General features: G+C 52.0%; 1 protein-coding gene across 1 annotated transcript; it reads left to right on the top strand.

The window, feature by feature from the left end:
- The first annotated feature begins 14,742 nt into the window (after nucleotides 1–14,742).
- CDC42EP2 (CDC42 effector protein 2) lies at nucleotides 14,743–20,651 on the top strand. Its single transcript, XM_027532266.1, has 2 exons — nucleotides 14,743–14,865; nucleotides 19,219–20,651. The coding sequence occupies exon 2, from the start codon at nucleotides 19,511–19,513 to the stop codon at nucleotides 20,141–20,143; it is 633 nt and encodes a 210-aa protein (XP_027388067.1). The 5' UTR covers nucleotides 14,743–14,865; nucleotides 19,219–19,510; the 3' UTR covers nucleotides 20,144–20,651.
- The last annotated feature ends 3,502 nt before the right edge of the window (nucleotides 20,652–24,153 follow it).

Here is a 24,153-nt window from a genome sequence, read left to right as displayed (position 1 = left end):
AACAAACATGGCCACATAGCAACAAACATGGCCACATAGCAACAAACATGGCCACGTAGCAACAAACATGGCCACGTAGCAACAAACATGGCCACGTAGCAACAAACATGCCCAAAAAAGAAAGGAAAAAAAAAAAAAACAGAGGACAGAGCCTCCCCAGCACCCTCTGTTCCTACAGAAACTGTACCCCAGTTTCCGTGGTGGGGGGAACCTCCCCCCTCCTCCCTTGCCTAAACCGAACCACACACTGCATTTCCCTGGCCTCGGTGGTTGGCCAGGGATAGACGCCACCTAAGACACGGTAAACACCATGGCTCCAAGGCTTCTGCTGGAGGTAGGAGAAAAGACACAGCCACGAGGATGGAGCTGCTGCAGCCATCCTGCTTCCATGAGGGGAAGCTTCCTCCTGAGTATGGATCAAACCAAAGGACAGAGAACCGGAAGCTGGGGGAGAGAGAGGTCAGCACCAGGCCACATTGTCTGGCCATAACGTCCAGAGGTCAAAAGGATGGGACTTAACCACCTGCACTCAGGCATTTGGACGCCTCTGGCTCCTTGACATCATCATTCTATATCTTCTATCCCTAAGCAGCCAGGCCTATCTCTGCTCCCTCTGGGTCTTCCTGGAAATGCCAGGGCCCTAGGGGCCTCAGGGCTGGCCTGCTCTTGGGCCCACCAGGCCCATGGCCAGCTCCAGACTCCCCTGCCCAGACCCACCCTCCTCCTCCTGTCAGCCCAGAGCCCGCCTGACAGCTGAGCACTGTGCAGCTGCCCAGGGCCCCTCAGGAGTCTCTGGACAGCTGCCGGCTGTGACCCCGCTGACCCCTGCCCCTGTACACTGCTCCTTGAGAGCCCAGGCGTCCGCCCCGAGCCGGTGGGGCCCCAAAGAGCCCCATCTCTCCTGCCAGCTCCATTGCTTCCAGATCTTCCCAGGGTCTGAAGCATTTCTTGCTGAGAAACAGAACAGGAGGCCTGGAGGGCTGAGTCAGTGGGCCCCGCCCCAAGGAGTGAGAGGCAGGAGAGTCAGGCCAGCAGAGGCAGCCCCGCAGCAGCCCCTCCGGCTTCTCTGCTCCCAGGAGCTGGAGGAGCCCTCAAGCAGAATCTGGAAGGCTCGCCTTGTCTGAGCCCTGGGGCCCACCTTCCCCTGAGATCTGGAATCCTCCTCAAATGTTCTGCCCCCAACTTAACTTCTAAAATATACACACGCATACACACACACACACACACACACAGAGGCTTCCCAGGTGGCGCTGGTGGTAAAGAAACCTGCCTGTCAATTCAGGAGACTTAAGAGACTCGGGTTCAATCCCTGGGTCAGGAAGATCCCCTGGAGGAGGGCATGGCAACCCACTCTAGTATTCTTGCCTGGAGAATTCCATGGACAGAGGAGCCTGGTGGGCTACAGTCCATGGGGTCACAAAGTGTCAGACATACACTTTCACACATATATAAACACCTCATACACTCAATAACAATAACAACAACAACAACAAACAACCCAATCAAGAAATGGGCAAAAAAAAAAGAAATGGGCAGAAGACCTAAATAGCCATTTCTCCACAGAAGACATACAGACAGCCAATAGCACATGAAAAGATGCTCAACATTACTAATTATATGCTGTTGTTTAGTCGCTAAGTCATGTCCAACTCTTTGTGACCCCTTGAACTGTAGCCCGCCAGACTCTATTAGAGAAATGCAAATCAAAACTGCAATGAGGAAGTGGTCGGAAATTAAAAAGTCAGTGGTCATCATTAAAAAGTCAGGGGTCATTATTAAAAAGTTTACAAAAAAAAAAGTCTACAAGTAACAAATGCTGGAGAGGGTGTGGAGAAAAGGAAAAGCTTCTACACCATTGGTGGGAATATAAACCAGTGCACCCACCATGGAGAACAGTATGGAGAGTCCTCAAAAAGCTAAAAACAGAATCGCCATATGATCCAGCAATCCGACTACTGGGCATATATATGGACAAAACTATAATTCAGAAAGATGGATACAAATTAAAAAAAAAATATATATATATATATATATATACAGACACCCCTGGGTTCATAGCAGCACTATTTACAATAGCCAAGACATGAAAGCAATCTTAATGTCCATCAATAGATGAATAGATAAAGAAAATATGGTAGGGATTTCCCTGGTGGTCCAGTGGTTAAGACTCCCGACTTCTGAAGCAGGGGGCAAGAGTCCAATCCCTGGTCAGGGAACTAAGATCTCACATGCTGCCAAATATTAAAAAAAAAAAAAGATATATATATATATATATATATACACATATATACCATTTGCAACAACTTAAAGATTATCATACTAAGAGAAGTAAGAAAGAGAAAGACAAATACCATATGATATCACTTATACATGGAATCTAAAATATGACACAAATGGGGAATTCCCCAGAGATCCTGCGGTTAGGATTCTGGGCTTCCACTGCTGGGGAGCGGGGGAGGGCCACACCAATCCCTTAGTCCAGAAACTGAGATCCTGCATGCTGTGGCATGCCAAAAAAAATAATAGTAAAATGAAATATGACGCAAATGAACTCATCTACAAATTAGGAATATACTCACAGACATAGAGAACAGACTTGCCAAGTAGGGGTGGGTGGAGGAGGAATGGCTTGGGAGTTTGAGATTAGCAGATGTGGATTATTATGTATGTATAAGTGAACCACTGTGCTGTTACACCAGGAACTAACACAACACTGCAAATCAACTATACTTCAATAAATTAAATTAAAAGCAAAACAAAAAAATCTCAAATGTTCTGCTCTTAGAATATTTCCGGGGGCTTCCCTGGTGGTCTGGTGGTTAAGACTTTGGCTTCCACTTCAAGGGGGTGTGGGTTCAATCCCTGGTAGGGGAGCTAAGATCCCACTTGGTACACACCCCAAAAAACCAAAACATAAAACAGAAACAATCCTGTAACAAATTCAGTGAAGATTTTTCAAATGATCCACATCAAAAAAAAAAAAAGTCTTTAAAAACCACAAGAAAATATTTCCAATCACAGTGGTTTTCCTCTGGGGCTGGGGATTGAAGAAGCAGGGTCAGGAGCAGGAGGTCTCAGGGAATTAGTCATGTCCATCCTCACATCCTGTTTAAAATCTTTTGCCATATGCATGAACTTTTTTAAAAAGAAAGAAAATAATGTATATATATGTGTGTGTGCATGCTAAGTCGCTTCAGTAGTGCCTGACTATGTGACCCTACCCCACCCAGGGATCGAACCCAAGTCTCATAAGTCTCCTGCATTGGCAAGTGGGTTCTTTACCACTAGTACCACATGGGGAGCCCCATATAGATCTACATACAACTCTCTCGCCCTTCAGCTCTGTAAACCTGTCTCCTGAGGGCAAAGACTTTGTCCTGTCCCTGTAGAGTGCCTGGCACACAGTAGACCCACAAGAGCTACCCACCGAAGGAATGCAGGGTCATAACACGTCCTCAGTCCATCCACAGAAACAGATTCTTAGAGAGAAGGACGCAGCAGCGTGCCACCCTGGGCCTCAGCCCGTCAGTTCCCACACCCGCTCCTGTTCAGACGCCTGCCGTGCTGCCAGCTCCTGTCGGGATCTCGTCTCAGCATCGAGATGCAGACCTCAACCAAAGGGAACTCCTGGAGTTTCCACTCCAAGGTAGAAACTGCAAGCCACCAAGCACTAACACAAATGCTAAGCAGAAACCCAAGCAAGCCGCATGAGAGGGGGTGCCAGGGAGGGGCCGAGTGGCTGTGCCTCACAGAGAGGCGGCCGGCGCCAGGCCCTTTGGCTTCCTAAACCCTCGTCTCCTGTTTGCCCCGTCTGCTGCCTCCAGCGCCCTGCCCTTCGTTCATTCATTCACTCACATTCATGGGCATCCACTCTGGGGAGACAACCGTGGTTAAAGTCCAGTGTCAGGGTGAGGGGGTGGACATGAGTCAGATGACCATGGCACAGAGAGAACCGTGGTCCAGAGTTTCTCCGAGGCAACCTGACATCAACTGGGGTTGACCCCATGGCTGAGAGCTGCAGAATAAAGGGAGATGGCCCGAGAAAGAAGTCATGCAAGACACCTGCGCCTGGAGCCTGGGTGGGTGCAGGCCGGGTCCAGAGCAGAGGGAACCAAGCAGTGGCTTGGAGTTGGAGGCAAGCAGGGGCACTGCCCAGGGTCTGTGTCCACCGAAGCACGTGAGCAGGGGTGTGTGGCCATCAGCTCGGTGTTTTGCATCAGTCACTACGTGGGATGGAGAGTGGGCAGGGACCCGCTGGGATCCTCCACCGCCTTTGATGACTCACTCACCTATCCTCCCTTCCTACCCTGCCCCCTCGTATCAACCAAGTCATCACCCTGGACTGGCCTGACCCGTCCTTTTCCTTCCTCCCTGGCCCCCATAGCCCATCTGTCACCAAATTCCAATCTTTCGACCTCATTATCTCCAGCGCCGGCTTTTACACCACAGCTCAGACCCAAGTTCTGTCTCTCTTCTGAACCAACTGTCCCCAAAGTGGACCCTGCCTCCAATCAGGCCTCTTGCCCCACCCTCGTCTCTGAATCGACCCTCCAAAGCATACTTCTCAGTCAGCTCATGGAAAAGGAAAGAAAGTTGGCCTGAAGACTATGAAAAATGGCCAACCTCATTTATCATAAGAGAAATGTAGGTTAAAACCATACCAAGGCTTCCCTGGTGTCTCAAATGGTAAAGAATCTGCCTGCTATGCAGGAGATCCAGGTTCAATTCCTGGGTTGGGAAGACTCCCCTGGAAAAGGAAATGGCAACCCATTCCAGTATTCTGCCTGGAGAATTCCATAAACAGAGGAGCCTGGCGTGCTGCACTCCGTGGGGTCGCAAAGAGTCGGACACGACTGAGCGACAAACTCCTTTGCTTTCACTTTTCAAGCTTCCCCTGTCTTTAGTTAGTGTTTGCCAATCACGGTGACAACAATAAAATAGATTGGGACTTCCCTGGTGGTTCCGCGGCTAAGACTCTGCGCTCCCAAAGCAGGGGGCCCAGATTCGATTCCTGGTCAGGGAATTAGATTTCACAGGCCACAACTAAAGATCCCGAATGCTTCAACTAAGACCTGGCAAAGCCAAATAAATAAATAAATAGAATTTTAAAAAATAATCAAAAAGGCTGAGAACCTGGTACCAGTGAAGCTTGAGGAGAAACAGGCCCTGTGGTCCATGTAGGGACCCTGGACCTGGTACATCCCCTGAGAAGGACAAGTGGACAGAGCTGATCAAATGACAGCTGCGAGCGTCCTGTGACACCCGTGTGCCGCACGCCAAGTTGCTGCAGTCATGCCCAACTCTTTGTGACCCCATAGACTGTAGCCCCCCAGGCTCCTCTGTCAAGAACACTGGAATGGGTTGCCGTTTCCTCCTCCGGGGGATCTTCCAGACCCAGGGATCAAACCCACGGCTCTTACGTCTCCTGCATTAGCAGGGGGACTCTTTCTTTACCGCTAGCACCACTGGGAAGCACATGACTCTTGAGTTCTTATGAACTTATTCTGCAGCTGTGCTCACATGTGTGTAAAACAGCATCTATACAAGATGACCCACTGCAGCACTGCTTGTCACAGAAAGTCCTGGGGACAAGCTAAACGCCTGTCAGCTGAGACCATTATGAGCTGAAAGCCTGTGTCTGGAGCAGAGGAAGCAGAGGAGTAGCTTGAGACTGGAGAGGCCATAGTTTAGGTAAATTATGGGGCACCCCATGTGGAACACTATGCAGCTGTGAAAAAATTACACTGATGACATGTTCTATGAACGGATATGATGTGGTCATGAGTATAGTGTTAACTGAAAAAAGGGAGGTGCAGGACAATGTGAATAGTAGGGGTTTTAAAAAATGCAGCTTCCCACAGCCCCTGCAGATTCTCCCCCACCACCCCCAGCAATGCGGCCTCTCCTCTCCCCACTCCCACCATGGCCTGCTGTACTTTGGGGCTCTCCTTGTCTAAATATTGCCATTTGTGTAAAAAAGGGCTTCCCCTGTGGCTCAGCTGGTAAAGAATTCACCTGCAATGCAGGAGACCCTGATTTGATTCCTGGGTTGGGAAGATCCCCTGGAGAAGGGAAAGGCTACCCACTCCAGTATTCTGGCCTGGAGAATTCCATTGACTGTATAGTCCATGGGGTCTCAAAGAGTCAGACACAACTGAGCAACTTTCACTTGTATAAAAGAAGATGAGAGAGGCCTTGCTTGTGCAAAGAGTATCTCTAGAAGTGTTTACAAGAAACAGTACTGGTTGTCCGTGGGGAGGAGAACTGGTGCCTGGAAAACAAGAGTGAGAGGGAGACGTTCTGCCCCTTGTGATTTCTAAATTGTGAACCGAATGAAAGCGCTACCATGTCAAAAAAAAAAAAAAAAAGTAATTTCAGTGAAAAAATGCAATTCTGGTCATATCGCACTTACACAGATCCTTGATTCCCACCCATTCAGCAGCTACCATGAGCTATTGTCTGTTTTTAATTATTCTCTTTTTGGCTGTGCTAGGTCTTCGTTGCTACGAGCGGGCTTTCTCTAGCTGCAGCAAGCGTGGGCTACTCTTCGTTGCAGTGCGAGGGCTTCTCACTGCGGTGGCTTCTCTAGTTGCAGAGCACGGGCTCCAGGGCTCCAGTTCTCACTGCGGTGGCTTCTCTAGTTGCAGAGCACGGGCTCCAGGGCTCCAGGGTTCAGTTGTTGCTGAGTTGCTTGGTTGCTCTGCAGCATGTAGAATCTTCCCAGACCAGGGATCGAACCCGTGCCCACTGCCTTGGCAGGCAGATTCTTATCCACTGCACAACCAGGGAAGTCCTGCTTTTAACTATTCTTTAATAGGCAAGATTCTTGGTGGCAAGTGACAGAAACCCAATTCCAACTGCACTAAACAAAAGTCGTTAAGTTGTTGGTTCATATAATGGATGTCTGCCTCAGGCAAGACTGGATGCAGGAGCACAAGCCATGTCATTGAAAGTCATTCTCTTGGCTCTGTTTTTCTCTGTGCTGGCTTTATTCTCTGACAGGCTCTTCCCTCAGAGGGACAGAGCTGGCCGCCGGGAGTCCTGAGTTGACGTCTTGCCATCTGTCGCCGTATCAATCACAGGCTGAAGCTCATTGCTGATATATGGTGGTGAAAGTCGCTCAGTCGTATCCGACTCTTTAGACCCCATGGACTATACAGTTCATGGAATTCTCCAGGCCAGAATACTGGAGTGGATCGCCATGCCCTCCTCCAAGGGATTTTCCCAACCCAGGGATCAAACCCAGGTCTCCCGAATTGCCTGAAGATTCTTTACCAACTGAGCCACCAGGGAAGCCCTTGCTGATATATGCCTATCCCTAAACCATCCCCATCACTCAGATTGGGTAGACCAGGGTCTCAGACCCACTTTTAGAGCTTGGCAGTGGGGTCAATCATACTAGAGACTCTGGAAAATTGATGGGTGGTCGCCAGAATAAGAAGGATGGGAGGCGAGCAAGGCAAATGGTGCCCTCTACCCTCTTGGTCTTTCCCCCTCTTCTATGCCATGGTCTGCTAGACATCTCTTGTTTCCTGATCACACCATGCATCTACTCGTACTCCTTCTGGCCTTTGCTTTTGTCCCTGCCTGCTCCCCTTGAAATATCTTTTCCATTCTCCAACTGGCAAATTCCTACTTATCCATTAATATCCTGCTCAAATATCACCTCTTCTTGAAGCCTTCCTGACTCTTCCACCTGCTTCCCCTCCACTAGCAGAACAAACCAGTCTTACTGCTGTTCTTTTTGGTTCTTCTCTCAACCCATTTCCTAGGTGGCATTAGTGGTAAACAGACTGCCTGCCAATGCAGGAGACTTAAGAGATGTGAGTTCAATCCCCGGGACGGGAAGATCCCCTGGAGGAGGGCGTGGCAACCCACCCCAGTATTCTTGCCTGGAAAACCCCATGAACAGAGGAGACTGGAGGGCTAGAGTCCATAGGGTTGCAAAGAGTCAGACACGACTGAAGCGACTTATTAATAGTATGCATGCAATCCATTGTCACTGACTGGGCCTCATCCATGCCGCCCGGGAAGGAAAGAGATAAATCAGAGCTGGCCTCTGCTTTCAAGGATCTCCATTATGGTACAGAATTGGTTGTTTGTTTTACCCAGAGTTTCTGTTTTCTGAGGTCTGGAACTCAGCCTTGGCCATCTGTGTCTTCTCCAGTTGGCACAGCCCTAGGCACAAGGTAGATGCCAATGAGTTTTCAAAATGAATAATGACAAAGTGTCTCAAAAGGGTGGGAAGTGTTGAACACAACCTCTGCTAACTCTGTGTTGCCCTGACCAAAAGACGGCCATGTGGCTCGGAGGTTCCCAAGGAAGTGCCTGGACTGGTCCCTTCTAGGACAGGGCTGTCACGACTCTGGAAAGCCCCTTGGCCCTGGGCCTGGGACCAAAAATCCAGACCCACAGAGAAGTCCTCCAGTCAGGCCCTGCCACCCATTTCCCACGGAGGGGACCAAGGCAGAGGCAGGAGCTGGGGGAGTTCTGGGGGAGCTCTCATCTGGAGTCCCAGCCTCCGTCGGGTCAGAGTTCCCTAAAGGCGGGTGAGAAGTGAGGAGGACAGGGCTGGAGTTGGCAGGAGCCCAGGGGAGGAAGGAAACAAGAAACAATCAAGGAAAAATCCATCCCAGGCCGGGGGTTGGCTCAGGCCACAGGGCCCTGCAGGCTGACCTCAGGCCGCCACGGAGGAGGCTTCCTAGGGGCGGATGCAGCCTGTCCCACTCCCTGCCTCCCGTGGGAGGGGATGGGGGTGGGGGGAGCTTAGGCCCTTTCGGGGACCTTGTCTCCTCTCTCTGCTCCCTTGATGTCCCTTCCCCTGTGATGCCCTGTCCCCAGACCTGTCCCCAGACTCCTGGGCCCCCTCGTCCCACCTGCCTCCCTAGGTGCCCTGTGGGAGGGGCCGAGGAGAGCTGGCTCCAGCCTGGGAGTCTTACCCTCCGGCTCGGTTCCTCCATCATTCTCCCCAGATGACCTTGTAGAAGGGGGCCTCCAGCTCTATCCCCCAGGGCCCTCAGGGGCTGGGGCTGCTGACGCTGGTGCTTTCCAGGAAGAAGAGGCCGGGAGGGGAAGGAAGAGCTGAGTCAGTCCCTGTGTGGCGATTACAGGTCCTTGGGTGGGGGAAGCAGCTGTGGGGTTGAGGGGCAGGGTTATGGTGCCCGGGCCTAGCTCAGGATCAAGGCGAGGCTCCAGGCTGAGGGGAAGGGACTTGAATGACCCATTGGGGCATTTCTCCCTCCAGGCTTCCTCGCCTCTCGCCTCTCCTGAACGTCCCTCAGGGTCCTACCCCTTAGACCCTAGGCTGTCCGAGACACCTTCCGGCAAGACCAGTCCAGGCCCTGAACAGGAGGCACTTGGCCTGAGCGTCCACTGGGTCAGAAACACAGGACACCTCGATGCTCCGTTGGCCCAGGATCCCAGCCTCATCACCCGTACTCAGGCCTTTACACACAGCCTGAGACATTGCATAAAAAAACAAAACAAAACAACACATACACAATTCTAGTCAATGAAATCCTGTATTATAAATGCTCATTAACTGCAGGGCTACCATGGCAACACGGGGTGTGTCTGCAAGGATCCCGTCCATTCAGCAGAGCTGAGAGCAGCCAGCAGCAGGCTCCCCAGGGACTCCGCAGGCCCCAGCCAAGCCACACAGCTGCCTCTGTGAATGGGGAGAATGGACCGCCTACCTGAGCGCTTGCAAAGTGCAGAACCCAGTGCCAGGCACAGAGCAGGCCTTGGATGTGGGCTTTGCAGGGGCTGGAACTCCGGTTGATAACAAGGGGAGTAGGAACCGTCCAGGGAGCCAGCGCTGGGTGGAACAGTGTCACATCCAGGTGGGCTTAGAACAGCCCCAGAGCGCAGGTGGCTCTTCCTGTGGCTTTGGGTCCTGCTTGGGAGCCCTGACCACTCAGCCAGGCTGGGCAGATGACTGACTGCTGAGGGAAGGGCCCAGGATTGGGTCAGGCTTGGGGGACAAATCATCGCCCAAGTGCTCTGTCATCCCCAGGGCTTTCCAGTTGCCCTCCCCCATACACCAGAGGATGAGATGGCAGGATAGCATCACTGACTCGATGGACGTGAGTCTGGGTGAACTCTGGGAGTTGGTGATGGACAGGGAGGCCTGGAGTGTTGCGATTCATGGGGTCGCAAAGAGTCGGACAAGACTGAGCAACTGAACTGAACTAAACTGATACACCAGAACTTCTCCAGAGAGCTCTGGAGTTGCTTCCTGGCTTTGTGTGGCCTTGGATAAGGGTCTTTGCCTCTCCAAGCTTTCGTCCCTGTAATTTTGTTTTGTCACCAGCCCTGAATGGAGCTTCTGACCTTTCCCAAGTCTCTTCCCCCAACGGAGGATGCTCACTGATGGGCAGAGAGTGGGGGCTGCGTCTCAGCCTTATTCCCACAGGCTCAGGGGAGTCATTAACAGAGTCAGCTATTCATCATTAGACTCATTCCAAGTCAGGTGGCAAGGCCACCTGCCATCCCCCAAAGCTCCAGTTATAATGTTTCCATGAAACTCCTGCCTGCAGGGACTGTGTGTTCCCATCAACAAAACAAGCGCAAGTCCCTTATCTTGTTTGGGACTTATGGAACTCCACTTTTACAGGCAAGGAGGCTCAGAAAGGGATTGCCCTTTCTTTGTGGCCACAGAGCAAGTCAGCAGCACAGTCAGCTCAGAACCTGGGTCTGTGGCTCAGAGACAGTGCTCAGGGCTGGGCATCGAGCTGTCCCCCCAACATGATTGCTTTGTAGGAATGAGGGGAGGGCAGGAGTGACAGTGGCTGGGTGGGAAGCTTGAGCGGGGAGGAGGACCCAGAGCCAGCAGGTCTTGCCCTTTCAGGCTAAGTAGATCACTGTCAGTGCCCCGAGTTTCAGTTTTCACTTCTATAAAGGGGGATAGTGATGCTGGCTCTGTCCATCTCACTGGCTCTCAGAGGATTTGAGGAGCTCAAGGGCAAAAGGCACTGGGCAAGGGGCACAGGCCGGCCTGGGTGAGTTGGTGGCTGACAAAGCCTGGGTGGTAGGAAGGGGGAAGGTACAATACTTACCCACCCACACCACAACTTGGCCTAGGGCCCCCTTCCTCCACTGTCCAGGTCTCAGCTTTCCTCTGAGCCACTAGGCCAGTCCTGGCAGAATCCACCTAACTGACGCTCCTTGGGGAGTTGAAGGAGTGGCCAGGAAGGCTCCAGATTAACAGTTGAAACTTCCCTGCATTTGTTTTCCATTGCTACCGTAGCAAATCACCACCAACGTGGGGGCTTTGTTGTTGTTCAGTCGCTCAGTCCTGTCCAACTCTTTGGGACTCCATGGACTGCAGCATGCCAGCCTCCTTATCCTTCACCAACTCCCAGAGCTTGCTCAAACTCATATCCATTGAACTGCTGATGCCATCCAACCATCTCACCCTCTGTCATCCCCTTCTCCTGCCTTCAATCTTTCCCAGCATCAGGGTCTTTTTCATTGAATTGGCTCTTCGCATCAGGTAGCCAAAGTATTGGAGCTTTAGCTTCAGCATCAGTCCTTTCAATGAATATTCAGTACCAATTTCCTTTAGGATTGACTGGTTTGATCTCCTTGCAGTCCAAGGGACTCTCAAGAGTCTTCTCCAGCACCACAATACCAAAGCATCAGTTCTTTGGTGCTCAGCCTTTTTGTATTGTCCAGCTCTCACTTCCATAAGTTGGAGGCTTAAAACAACACAAATTTATAAACTTCCAGTCCCGTTGATGAGAGGTTCCAACATGGGTCTAAAATCAAGCTCAGTGGGCTGTGTTTCTTCTGGATGCTCGAGGGGACAACCCGCTTCCTTGTTTTTTTCCAGCTTCTAGAGGCTGCCTGTTTGTGGCCCCTTCCTCCATCTTCCTAAGCAGCATACAGCGTTCCTGCCTCATCACATCTCTTTTTCTGACACTCCAGTCTCCCTCTTCCACTTTAAGAACCATCAGTCATTATTGTGCTGGACCCACCCAGATAATAAGGATAATCTCTCTGGGTTTTTGTTTTGTTTTTTAAAAGCACAACACAATTTTTAAAAATTCATTTATTTGTCTGTATTGGGTCTTACTTGCCTCACATGGGATATTTTGTTGCAGCACAAGGGCTCTCTAGCTGGGGGTGCACCGGCTTAGTTTCTCCGCTGCACATGGGATCTTTAGTTCTCCACCCAGGGGTAGAACCCATGTCCCTTGCATTGCAGGGTGGCTTCTTAACCACTGGACCACCAGGGAAGTCCCAATCTCTCTGTTTTAAAGTCAGTTGATTCAGTTCAGTTCAGTTCAGTTCAGTCGATCAGTCCTGTCCGATTCTTTGCAACCCCATGAATCGCAGCACACCAGGCCTCCCTGTCCATCACCAACTCCCAGAGTTCACCCAGACTCACGTCCATCGAGTCAGTGATGCCATCCAGCCATCTCATCCTCTGTCGTCCCCTTCTCCTCCTGCCCCCAATCCCTCCCAGCATCAGGGTCTTTTCCAATGAGTCAACTCTTCGCACGAGGTGGCCAAAGTACTGGAGTTTCAGCTTTAGCATCATTCCTTCCAAAGAAATCCCAGGGCTGATCTCCTTCAGAATGGGCTGGTTGGATCTCCTTTCAGTTCAAGGAACTCTCAAGAATCTTCTCCAACACCACAGTTCAGAAGCATCAATTCTTCGGCGCTCAGCCTTCTTCACAGTCCAACTCTCACATCCATACATGACCACAGCAAAAAACATAGCCTTGACTAGACGGACCTTTGTTGGCAAAGTAATGTCTCTGCTTTTGAATATGCTATCTAGGTTGGTCATAACTTTCCTTCCAAGGAGTAAGCGTCTTTTAATTTCATGGCTGCAGTCACCATCTGCAGTGATTTTGGAGCCCCCCAAAATAAAGTCTGACACTGTTTCCCCATCTATTTCCCATGAAGTGATGGGACCGGATGCCATGATCTTTGTTTTCTGAATGTTGAGCTTTAAGCCAAATTTTTCACTCTCCACTTTCACTTTCATCAAGAGGCTTTTTAGTTCCTCTTCATTTTCTGCCATAAGGGTGATGTCATCTGCACATCTGAGGTTATTGATATTTCTCCCGGCAATCTTGATTCCAGCTTGTGTTTCTTCCAGTCCAGCGTTTCTCATGATGTACTCTGCATATAAGTTAAATAAGCAGGGTGACAATATACAGCCTTAATGTACTCCTTTTCCTATTTGGAACCAGTCTGTTGTTCCATGTCCAGTTCTAACTGTTGCTTCCTGACAACAGTTAGAGAAACAAGGTTTCTCAAGAGGCAGGTCAGGTGGTCTGGTATTCCCATCTCTTGAAGAATTTTCCACAGTTTATTGTGATCCACACAGTCAAAGGCTTTGGCGTAGTCAATAAAGCAGAAATAGATGTTTTTCTGGAACTCTCTTGCCTTTTCCATGATCCAGCAGATGTTGGCAATTTGATCTCTGGTTCCTCTTCCTTTTCTAAAACCAGCTTGAACATCTGGAAGTTCACGGTTCACATGATGCTGAAGCCTGGCTTGGAGAATTTTGAGCATTACTTTACTAGTGTGTGAGATGAGTGCAATTGTGCAGTAGTCTGAACATTCTTTGGCATTGCCTTTCTTTGGGATTGGAATGAAAACTGACCTTTTCCAGTCCCGTGGCCACTGTTGAGTTTTCCAGATTTGCTGGCATATTGAGTGCAGCACTTTCACAGCATCATCTTTCAGGATTTGAAATAGCTCAACTGGAATTCCATCACCTCCACTAGCTTTGTTCGTAGTGATGCTGGCAAACTTAATTGTTCTTTGCCATGTAACAAAACACATCCACAGGTTTCCCTTCTTTAGGGGGAGCCATTACTCTGCCTACTGGATTCTGCTTCTCCCCATCCTTCCCTCCCTCCTGGCTTAGGTGACCTTCGCCTCCACCCTCAGCATCCTCCCCTCCTTCAAGATGCCTTCCTGACCCCCTCTCCTCCCCTCCCACCTTTACAGTATGGAAGATTTTATCATCTTGGTCACATTGTACTGTCACAGCTGTCAGGTCCCCTTACCTCGTTACCATCCACTCTTTGCAGGATCTGCCTTTCAGTAAATGTTTCTTCTACTGAATGAATGAACCCACCAACCGACCAATCAATAAGCCTCCTGGTCACCGTCATCCGCAAGCCCCAGGACCTCACCCTGCCGCCGCTCAGGCCCCATCCAACGTTGTAAAGAGACTGAGTACCAGTCCCACCCCCGCCCCGGAAGCCACCTAGCCTGAAGATAAATACGGTAAATACGGGCGTGGCCTGGCCATTCATCCCGCGCACACCCTCAAAGCCCTCTTTTCTAGGGGACGGCAAAGTCCTGAAAGCTTTCGGAAGTCTGTAATATATTGACGTAAGCGCCTCCGAGGCCTCATTCATTTCCTCAGCAGTCACTCAATACTTTTATGCCAGTGCCCTCCAGGGAGGGAACCCTCCAGGGACGCTCCTCTTCTGAATTCTAAAGAATTCGGTCTTCCGGCTACCTCCCCGCTCGGCCCTCATAGAACCGAGAGTTTTGGCTCTGACGGACATAGCCGGAGTCCGCGGAGTCCAGCCCCATCACTCGACTCGGCCCAGCCCGCAGCGGCCCGAGTTCGGACAGAACCCCCGGTCCTGCGGCTGCTGGACCCCTCAGCTGCGCCTCGGAAGAGGGAGCCCAAGCGGGCCCGCGAGTGGGGCGAGGCTGTGGGTGTGGCCTAGATGGAGCGGCTCCGGCATTGGCTCTACGGGCAGGGGGCGGGGCCATAGGGGCCACGGTCTTCCCTGTAAGTTCGCAGCTCAGGTCTATCCCACAGCCGCGCGGTCCAGCTCCTGCGCTTTCGCCTCTCGCCGGTCAGCCGCCTAAACGCACGTCAAGGTGAGTTCAGGCACGAACTCTGCAGCCAGACCTCGGCTCCTGGGCGGGGGGTCCCTCGAGAGGTGCATCCTTAAGGCGCCTCATCCCCGATCGCTCCTCGGTCCCCAACTCATCTCTACGTAGGTCCTTTCTGCCATGAGATGCACGGCATTTCTCACCCGCGCCTCGGTCCCGGCGGCCACGCCCGCGTTCCCCTCAGCCTGCGGGGCGCCGCGCATCCCGAACCCGAATTCCCGGTCCAGTCCTCCATGCTGCGCTGGGCCCCCCGCCCCACCCCCGGGACCCAGGAGTGCCCTCCTGCCTTTCAGCGCCCTCGCCAGAACCCGGGGTCGTATTTTTAGTCGATGGTGAGGTGTCCTCCTATCTTTAGCCGTGGCCGCGAGTGTCCTGAAACGGATCTGGACTGGGTTGGGCTGCGCTCGGGTAGAGGGCGGGGAGGGGGTCGGCCCCGGAACCCGAGCTGGGGCTGAGTAGCAGGACCCGCCGGAGCCACGGGGCGGGGGCCGCACGCCCGAACTCTGGCCCTGCGCCGAGCGGACACTCGGACATCGCCTAGGCCGGAAAGCACAGGGGAGGCTCCTCCCTGAGCTTGGATACCCGGGCAGGGTCCCCGATCGTTCCCTCTTCCCCCGATTGTCTGGTTGTGAGCCCAGAATCCTCCAAGGGAAGAAGATCCTGCAGACAGTCCGCACCTGGTAAGCCAACTTGCGTGCCTCTCCTTGGGAAGCGCCCGCCTAGATCTGTAGATTCGCTGGAGACCCCGGTGCGTGCAGGACCCCTCCGGGACAAGGGCGGTAGAGGGAAAGCGCGCGCCACCTGGTGGCCACGGAACCGAGCGCCGCTCTGCACAGGGAAGTTGGGAGACCCCGCGGCCAGCGAGGGCGCCTGTACCGGTGGACCCCTCGGCCCAGGGGCTGTTATTTTTCGGTCTTGTCTGGAGCACTGTCCCCGGAGAACCAGAATGCTTGAGGAAGTCCCTATAGGTATTTGGTTGAATAAATGTCAAGGCTGACAGTGACCCGCTAACCCCCTCCTACATCCACACTCTGACTTCCAGTAACTCCCTGGTAATGGCCTTGTTGTCATCCCATTTCATGGATGAGGAAGGTGAGGCCCAGAGAGAAAAGATGTTTTCCAGGTAGCAGTGAGTTCAAGGTTAGGGGCCTGCCTTTGGATCACCCCTGGTGGGAAGTGGCCTAGTATTCCTTGTGAGGAGGGGGCTCTGCCTCCAAGAAGTCATTTTCTCTAAAGGAGGCCCCGGGCTCCTTCCAGAGCAGGCCCACAGAGCTGGGATGGCTCCTGTCTGCTCCTCCCAAAGCTGCAGGGTGCAGCCCAGCCCAGCCCCTAGAGCCTTGTCCTGATGGACAGCTCATTCTCATACATCTGGACACTTGCACGTTGAGACATGGAAGCAGCCAAGAGGTAGGACTTAAATGGAGGAGGCTTGGGGACCTGGCAACCCCAGCCCAGATGGATCCGTTTCCCTCTTGCTCCCCAGGCAGTGCACATACTATGGTATGGCCCATTGTATCAGAGACACTGGAACCCAGCTGGGTAGCAGTGCCCACTCTTCCTCTTACTAGCTGGGTGACCTGGGCAAAGTTGCTTGATGTCTCTGAGATTCAGCGTCTGCCTCTGTAAAGGCCAGTGATGACACTGTGTTGTGCCTCGGAGGTTAAAATGGAAGCCATGCAAGGCTAGCTGGAGCCTGGGGTCTTGGTGTTGCCAAATCTGAATATTTGGGGCTTGATGGTTGCAGTTCCCAGCTCTCCCCTGGTGGTTGACACTGGCCCAACCCTTCCCCCCAGCCTCAGTTCTCCTCACATCTGGAATTGGGTGGATACATCTGGCTCAGAGCGCGAGAGCTGTCAGGGACGCCGGATCTGTTGTGGAAACACTCAGGCTGTCTTGGCGCCCCTGTATGATGGAGGGCGGGGGGAGGGGGGAGGTCTGGCCCAAGTTCTGGGCAGATCCCACCAGTTGGCCTCCTTCTCCATGAGTGAAAAGGAAGGAAAACTATCCCAGGATTTCTCGCCTGCCAGGGGGACAGATAGGATATATGTCAGCATGCCTCCAGACCTGGCATGGTGGGCACAGATAAATGTCTTTTAGATAAATGAGTGATGGGAGTCCAGGACCTCAGAGCACGTCCTGCCTCCCTCCCCCTGCTCCAGCTCCTTCCAAGCTTAGCTGGAATTCTGCCACTGGAGAGTCATTCCTTTGTTTCCTGTTAAGCTGCAGGTGCTCTGGGAGGGGCAAGATGTCCGGTCTCTGGCTCAGCACCACTGACCCGAGCTGTCCCGTCCTGGGGTGGGGTTTCCTGAGTAAGGGCCTGGCTGGGGGGAGGACTGTAGTTGGGATTCTGCCTCTCCTGCATCCTCCTTCCTCCATCCTGCTCCCTCCTGCCAGCCCCCTCCTTCTTCTTTCACCCTGCTCCTGAGGCTGAATGCAGAGGGGACTTCCCTGGTGGTCCAGTGGCTAAGACTCTGTGCTCCCAATACAGGGATCCTGGGTTTGATCCCTGGTCAGGGAACTAAAAGATCCCATGTGCTCAAGTAAGAGTTTGCTTACTGCAACTAAAGACCCTAGTGCAAGAACTAAGACCCGGCACAGTCAGATAAATAAATAAATATTAAAAAAAAAAAAAAAAAGATGAAGAAGAAGAATGGGGCAGAGGAACTGGCAGAGGCTGCTTGACCCTTCCCCAGCGATTTCCCACCTGCTCAGCCCCTGTTGGCCCCAGGAGGGTGGGCTCACGTGGTCACCCACTGGGCGACCTTGGACAAGTTTCTTTGCCTTTCACGCTGATTCTACACACCAGGCCAGTCCCCTGCTGTGGGAACTAGAGGGAGTGCTCGTTCCACTTCCTTTTTCTGTTAAACCTGTATGACATCCCTCCAGAGTGTATTTATTTTTTCCACCTTAAAAATATCTGTGTTTATTCTGACTACATGAATAATATTGCTCATAAATAATACATGCTTCTTATTAAGAATTTGAGCTTATAGAAGTATGAACAAGAAAGGGGAAGTCACCTGAAATTCTACCATCTTTAGAGAACTACCATCAACATTTGGCAACCATCCTTTCATACTTAGCTTATGTATATCATTTTTTAGTAATGAGACCAGATATTAAAGATAATTTTTTATTGAGGGCAACTTTTCCTCCCATGTCACAGACCCCCACACTCCATCCCTGCCCCCCCCCTGCCTCTAGGTAGCCCCTATGCCAACCTAGTGCCAGCCTTCTATATTATTTCCTGCTCCGATATAAGATATAATCCTATGCAGACCTGTATGTGTAGGTACACATACATGCATGTATGGGGAGTGGGGAGCGGAACTGCTTTCAGCAAATGGGATCTTCTAGACTACATTTTTGCATTTTTGCTTCTCTCATTTTGCAATGCCTATGGGAATCTCTCCAGAATGTCTGATAGCTCTAACTTTATTTATTTATTTGGCCATGTCATGTGGCTTGCAGGATCTTAGTTCCCCAACCAGGGACTGAACCTGGACCCACAGTAGTGACTGCAAGTCCTAACCACTGGACCACTATGAAATTCCGAGAGCTCTAATTTTAAATGGGACTGAAAGGAGAGCGGTTGCGATGATTGAATGAGATGGATTTGCAAAGAACGCAACAAAATCCCAGGCATGGAGCAGAGCCTCCACTCCCCAAGTATTTATATCCTCCACTCCCTCTTCTCCTTAGCTGCTGGGACAGAAAGGAGGGGCAGAAACTACAGTAGACTCAGTTTCTGCCCATAAGGAACTCCTAACCGGGAGGAAGAGAAAAGGGAAGCTCTGAGCAGGCATCTCCCTTCCAGGTGGGATGTGATTGGGCCAAACCGGTATACTTTCGGCTGGGTGGGCTGAACACCTGCTGTGCATCCAGTCCTGGGCCCAGCCCAGGTGGGTGAGACAGAGGTCACAAGACCTCCATCCTCGGTCAAGTCAGGAGCTGAGACAAATCTGAGACAAGTGCCCCCGTCTGCCCCCCACGCCCCCACCCCTGATGACGGCACTGGTCACGTCTCGGGCACAGTTGAGTGCAGATGATGAAGATGAACAGAGCTGTGGACTCAGAGCAGGAGACCAGAACCAGGGCTGTGTATGTGACTTCAGGCCTGTCACTCAGGGTCCCCACTCACAGAGGGAGGGGCTTGGCGCTTGGGATCCAGGCCTTGAGGCCGCAGTAAATCTGTGGAGGAACACAGGATCTTTCCAGGAGGGCTCCCCACAAGAGTAAGCCCCGCATGGGCTCCTGGGGCTCCTGAAGGCACCTGGAAACCAAACAGGTGCCTCGCTTTTGTCCTTCCATCTCTTACTCATATCCTTCGTGTTTCAGCTCCTCAGCCCGGACCGGAAAGAATCTCTCAAGGACAAGCCCGGAGAGTTGCTGCCTACCAGCTTTGCGCCTGCCTGCTTCCGGTTTTCAGAAGCGTTTTCAGCCTTCTTGGGAGAAAGTGATTTTGGCTGTCTCGGCCCTCTGACTTCGCTGATCGTTTCTTAGCCCTTTGGCAAGTGTTTGGTGTCTGGACACCTCGCTCTGGGTGTTTGTGGTGGACGGGGGTGAGAGGAGACAGCGGAGGGCGCGGTCCTGCGAGTGGCTGGTCCCGGTCCCCGGGGGTGAGGTCGCGATGTCCACCAAGGTGCCCATCTATCTGAAGCGCGGCAGCCGCAAGGGCAAGAAGGAGAAGCTGCGGGACCTGCTGTCCTCGGACATGATCAGCCCGCCGCTGGGGGACTTCCGCCACACCATCCACATCGGCAGTGGAGGTGGCAACGACACGTTCGGTGACATCTCCTTCCTGCAGGGAAAGTTCCACCTCCTGCCGGGGACGGCGGTGGACGAGACCCAGGAGGACAGCGGCTTCGAGATGCCCTTCCAGTTCACACGCACGGCCACGCTGTGCGGGCGGGAGCTCCCGGACGGGCCGTCCCCTCTGCTCAAGAATGCCATCTCCCTGCCGGTCATCGGCGGGCCCCAGGCTCTCACCCTGCCCGCCGCCCAGGCCCCCCCCAAACCCCCTCGCCTGCACCTGGAGACCCCGCAGGCCTCCCCGCAGGAGGCGGGGACTGTGGACGTGTGGAGGATCCCAGAGGCTGGCGCCGCCCACAGTGAGCTGACCACCGAGTCCGGGGCGGAGGAGCCCTTCCTGTCCCACGCCAGCTCCCTGCTGTCCCTGCACGTGGACCTGGGGCCTTCCATCCTGGACGACGTCCTCCAGATCATGGACCAAGACCTGGGCCACCTGCAGATCCCCACATAGGACCCGAGGGCGGCTAGTGGGGTGAATGCCACCGAGGCAGGGGGTGGACACCAACCCTGGTCTAGGACTCGAGGTCCCTGGGTCCCACCTGTGTGGTTGTTGGCCAGCGATTTCTCACTTTGAGCCTTTGTCTCCCTCCCTCCCACCCTCTCCACATGGACAGAGTGGCCTCTTTGCTTCCGCCTAAGCCCCACAAGGACACATGCCGACGTCAGCCCAAAGCGCCCCTGTGTGTCTCGGGCCACCTGGACCCCCACCGCCAAATGTTCCTCAGATCCCTCAGACGAAGGCTCTGCTGAAATGGACTCCACATTTCACCTGCCTCTAACTCAGCCTCGATGACACCCTGATGGGAGGGGGGCCAGGGAAGAGGCGGGGCACAGCCAACTGGACCTCTGGCTCCATGCTGTGGATTGGGAACCTGGCATCAGTGACCGGTGTCCCTCCACCCCACCCCTCCCACATGATCAGGGGATTCAAGTTGCAATAAAACTTGCTGCTGCTAGTACTTGTGTTCCCGGTACTCTGTTCCGGGCCCCTCCTCAAGACAGGCCAGGCTCTGGGAGCTTCGGGCTAACTCACTCCAGCCCCAGAGGGCTTTATATGGTGGGATGGGGTGCAGGAAAGGCCTGCCTTCTGGAAGAAACTGTACGGTATTCTGAGCCCATAGTGAGAATGAAGCCTGAACAAACCAAGTGCCAACTGGGGATATTCTGACATTGACTGGGGTGTCTGATGAGAGGTAGCTGGAGTAGGCCAGGCACTGGGCCTGGGAGACTGAGGTCTAGCAAGAGAGGCCCAAGAGCCAAGGAATAACCACAGGCCTAGTGCAAGGGACCAATAGCTTCTCTGGCGTCAGGGGACTGAGGCAGCATGCAGAAGGGCAGGCTAGACCTGGCGCTGGGAGGGATCCGACTGTGTTCCTCAGTGGACCCATCTCATCAGTGCTGCTTGTTGGTCTACAGCGCATCACATGTGCTCCAGGTGCTGGGACGTGACCCCCTGATCTCCTGGAGCTTGAAGTCTAGTGGGGGGAAGGATAGCAAATCTGTAATCAAGTGCATTTTCAACTGTGTTGAACACCGTGAAGAAGACACCAAAATCATGAATGCCTGGGGCAGGGTGGGGTGGTGTCAAGATTCTGAGCCAAGCCTGAGGGCAGATGGGCTTATGCTCATTCTTGAACAAACGAGCTGAGGCACCTGAGTGAATGAGAGAGGATCCAAAGCTTGGCCAAAAGGGCCTAGGTCTCTGAGTCCAACCTAGCCTTGTTGAGAGTCAGTTTTCCCATCTCTAAAATGGGAATCAGCGACACCTGCCTTGCAGGGTTGCTGAGAAAATCAGGGATAACATTTCTTTATTTGCAGATAGAAGGTATTCAAACATGGTTATGAAGGAGAGATATGTGGTCAGACCCAGGTTTTAGAAGGGTCACTACAGAGGCCAAGGGGGAGATAGATCACAGATTAGAGAGGAAAAAGCTGTTGCAGGAAGAGAATTGGCCCCAAGTGGGGACTGAGAGAGAGGGTGGGGCTTGATGTCTGGAGGCGCGTGCTGGCCTCAGTGACCCCTGCTCTTCCACTCTGCTGGTTCCTTTCCATCCTTTTGACCCTACAAATCTGACTCCCACCTCACCTCCAGCCTTTCCTATTTCTAGGCCAAGATTTCATACTAGAGGCAGAGGCAGAATTGGAGCAGGGGACATTTTTCTTGGCCATACTACCTTTTTATTTTTCAGTGATTTTTAAAAAACTGATAAAATATATATAATGTGAAATTTACCATTTCAATCATTTTTAAGCATATGGTTAAGTGGCATTAAATACATTCACATTATTCTGCAACCATCACCACTATCCATTTCCAGAACTTTCTCCATCTTCCCAAAGTGAAACTCCATACCCACTAAACACTGACTCCCATCCCCCAACCCCAGCCACTGGCAGCCACCTTTCTACTTTGTCTCCATGACTTTGACTTCTCTAGGGGCCTGACACAAGTGGAATCACATGTTATTTGTCTTTTGTGTGATTGCCTTATTTCACTTAGCATGACAACTTCAAGGTTTATCCATGCGGTAGCAGGCACTGAAATTTCATTCTTTTAAAAGGCTGAATAATATTCCACTGGGCTTTCCACATAGCACTAGTGGTAAAGAACCCACATGCCAATGCAAGAGAAGAAACACAGATTCAACCTCTGGGTCGGGAAGATCTCCTGGAGAGGGAAATGGCTACCCACTCCAGTATTCTTGCCTGGGAAATCTCATGGACAGAGGAGCCTGGTGGGCTACAGTCCATAGGGTCATAAAGAGTCAGACACAACTTAGTGACTTAGCACCCAATATTCCATTGTCTGTATATTCCACGTTTTGTTTATCCAGTCATCCAATCAATGGACACCTGGTTTGCTTCTGCTGCTGCTAAGTCACTTCAGTTGTGTCCGACTCTGTCCGACGCCATAAACGGCAGCCTACCAGGCTCCCCCGTCCCTGGGATTCTCCAGGCAAGAACGCTGGAGTGGGTTGCCATTTCCTTCTCCAATGCATGAAAGTGAAGTCGCTCAGTCGTGTCTGACTCTTCGAGACCCCATGGACTGCAGCCCACCAGGCTCCTCTGTCCATGGAAGTTTCCAGGCAAGAGTACTGGGTTGCTTCTACCCTTTGGCAATTGTGAATAATGCTGTTATGAGCATGGGTGTACATATATCTGAGTCTCTGCTTTCACTTCTTTGGGATGTGTTCGGAAGTGAGATTGCTGAATCCTATTATCATTCTATATTTAATTTCTTAAGGAAGAGCCATTTTCCATTGGAGCTGCACCATTTTACATACCCACCTGCAAACTTTTTGGTTTTAATCAGAAATTTTGGCCATCATTTAGAGAATAGGGGTTGCAGTATCTGTAGTGGGATTTTGAACCCAGGTCTGTGAGGCCCCAAAGCCCGTACATGATTGCAACCCTCTCCTCCCACTGGGGTTCAGCTTCAGACCCTGGTAATGTATGAAGGCAAAGGGTGGGGAGCTGAAGGCCAGCACCGTCTTGCCTGCAGGCTCCCCCTCAGTTCTTGGGTGACTTGGCCCCATCTGCCCAGGAGGGGAAGACAGGAAACACGACACTTTCCTTATAGCTTCACCCAGCCAGAAAACAGCACGTCACCTCAGACCTGAGATGAGGATAAAGTGGCCATGGAAGGCGGACCTTCTTGTCCTGGGTCCCTGGAACTGCTCCCTACCTAGCAGGCACATTCAAAGGACTCTGGGAACCCGCTCGGGGCTACCATGCCTGGGTGGAGAAAGGGAACTGGATGGGGAAACTGAAGCATCGGATTATCTAAACTTGGGACTAAGGTGGACAGAAGTGGAGTGAAGGACCTTCCCCCTTCAGTTTGAATAGAGCTGTACATACTCCCTACAGATACCACTCCCACAAAGGAATCCCCCTATATAGGAAGTGAAGTTGTTGGATGGCCAAAAAAAAAAAAAAAAAATCCCACAGGAATTTCCTGGTTTCCCAGTGGTTAGGACTAGTGATTTCACTGCTGTGGGCCTGGGTTCAATCCCTGGTTGAGGAACTAAGATCCTGCAAGCTATGTGGTATGGCCAAAAAAAAAAGCAAATATCCCCACAGTCCACTGTTTTAAATGCCTGACATCCATGCACTTCTTTATTGGAGTATTTACTCTTAAAAATATTACATATATTATTTTCTATAACCTGTATATATCACCTCTGGTATAATATGTCTGTCCCTGTCAAAAACACACCCACTTGGGACTTCTCTGGTGGTCCAGTGACTAAGACTCCGTGCTTCTAATGCAAGGGGCTCGGGTTCGATCCCTGGTGGGGAATCGGATCCCACGTGCCACAACTAAGGGTCTGCATGCTGCAACTAAAGATCCCATGCTGTAACTAAGACCTAGGACAGCCAAATAAATACTAACTCATTAATTATTATAATAACAATTTAAAAAATGCATTCACTCATTTCCCAAAGGGAGACAACTCAAAA

The sequence above is a fragment of the Bos indicus x Bos taurus genome, chromosome 29 (genome assembly GCF_003369695.1).
Source record: "Bos indicus x Bos taurus breed Angus x Brahman F1 hybrid chromosome 29, Bos_hybrid_MaternalHap_v2.0, whole genome shotgun sequence".
NCBI lineage: Eukaryota > Metazoa > Chordata > Mammalia > Artiodactyla > Bovidae > Bos > Bos indicus x Bos taurus.
Note: the sequence above shows the minus strand (reverse complement) of the source record. Positions and strands in the feature narration are given on the sequence as shown.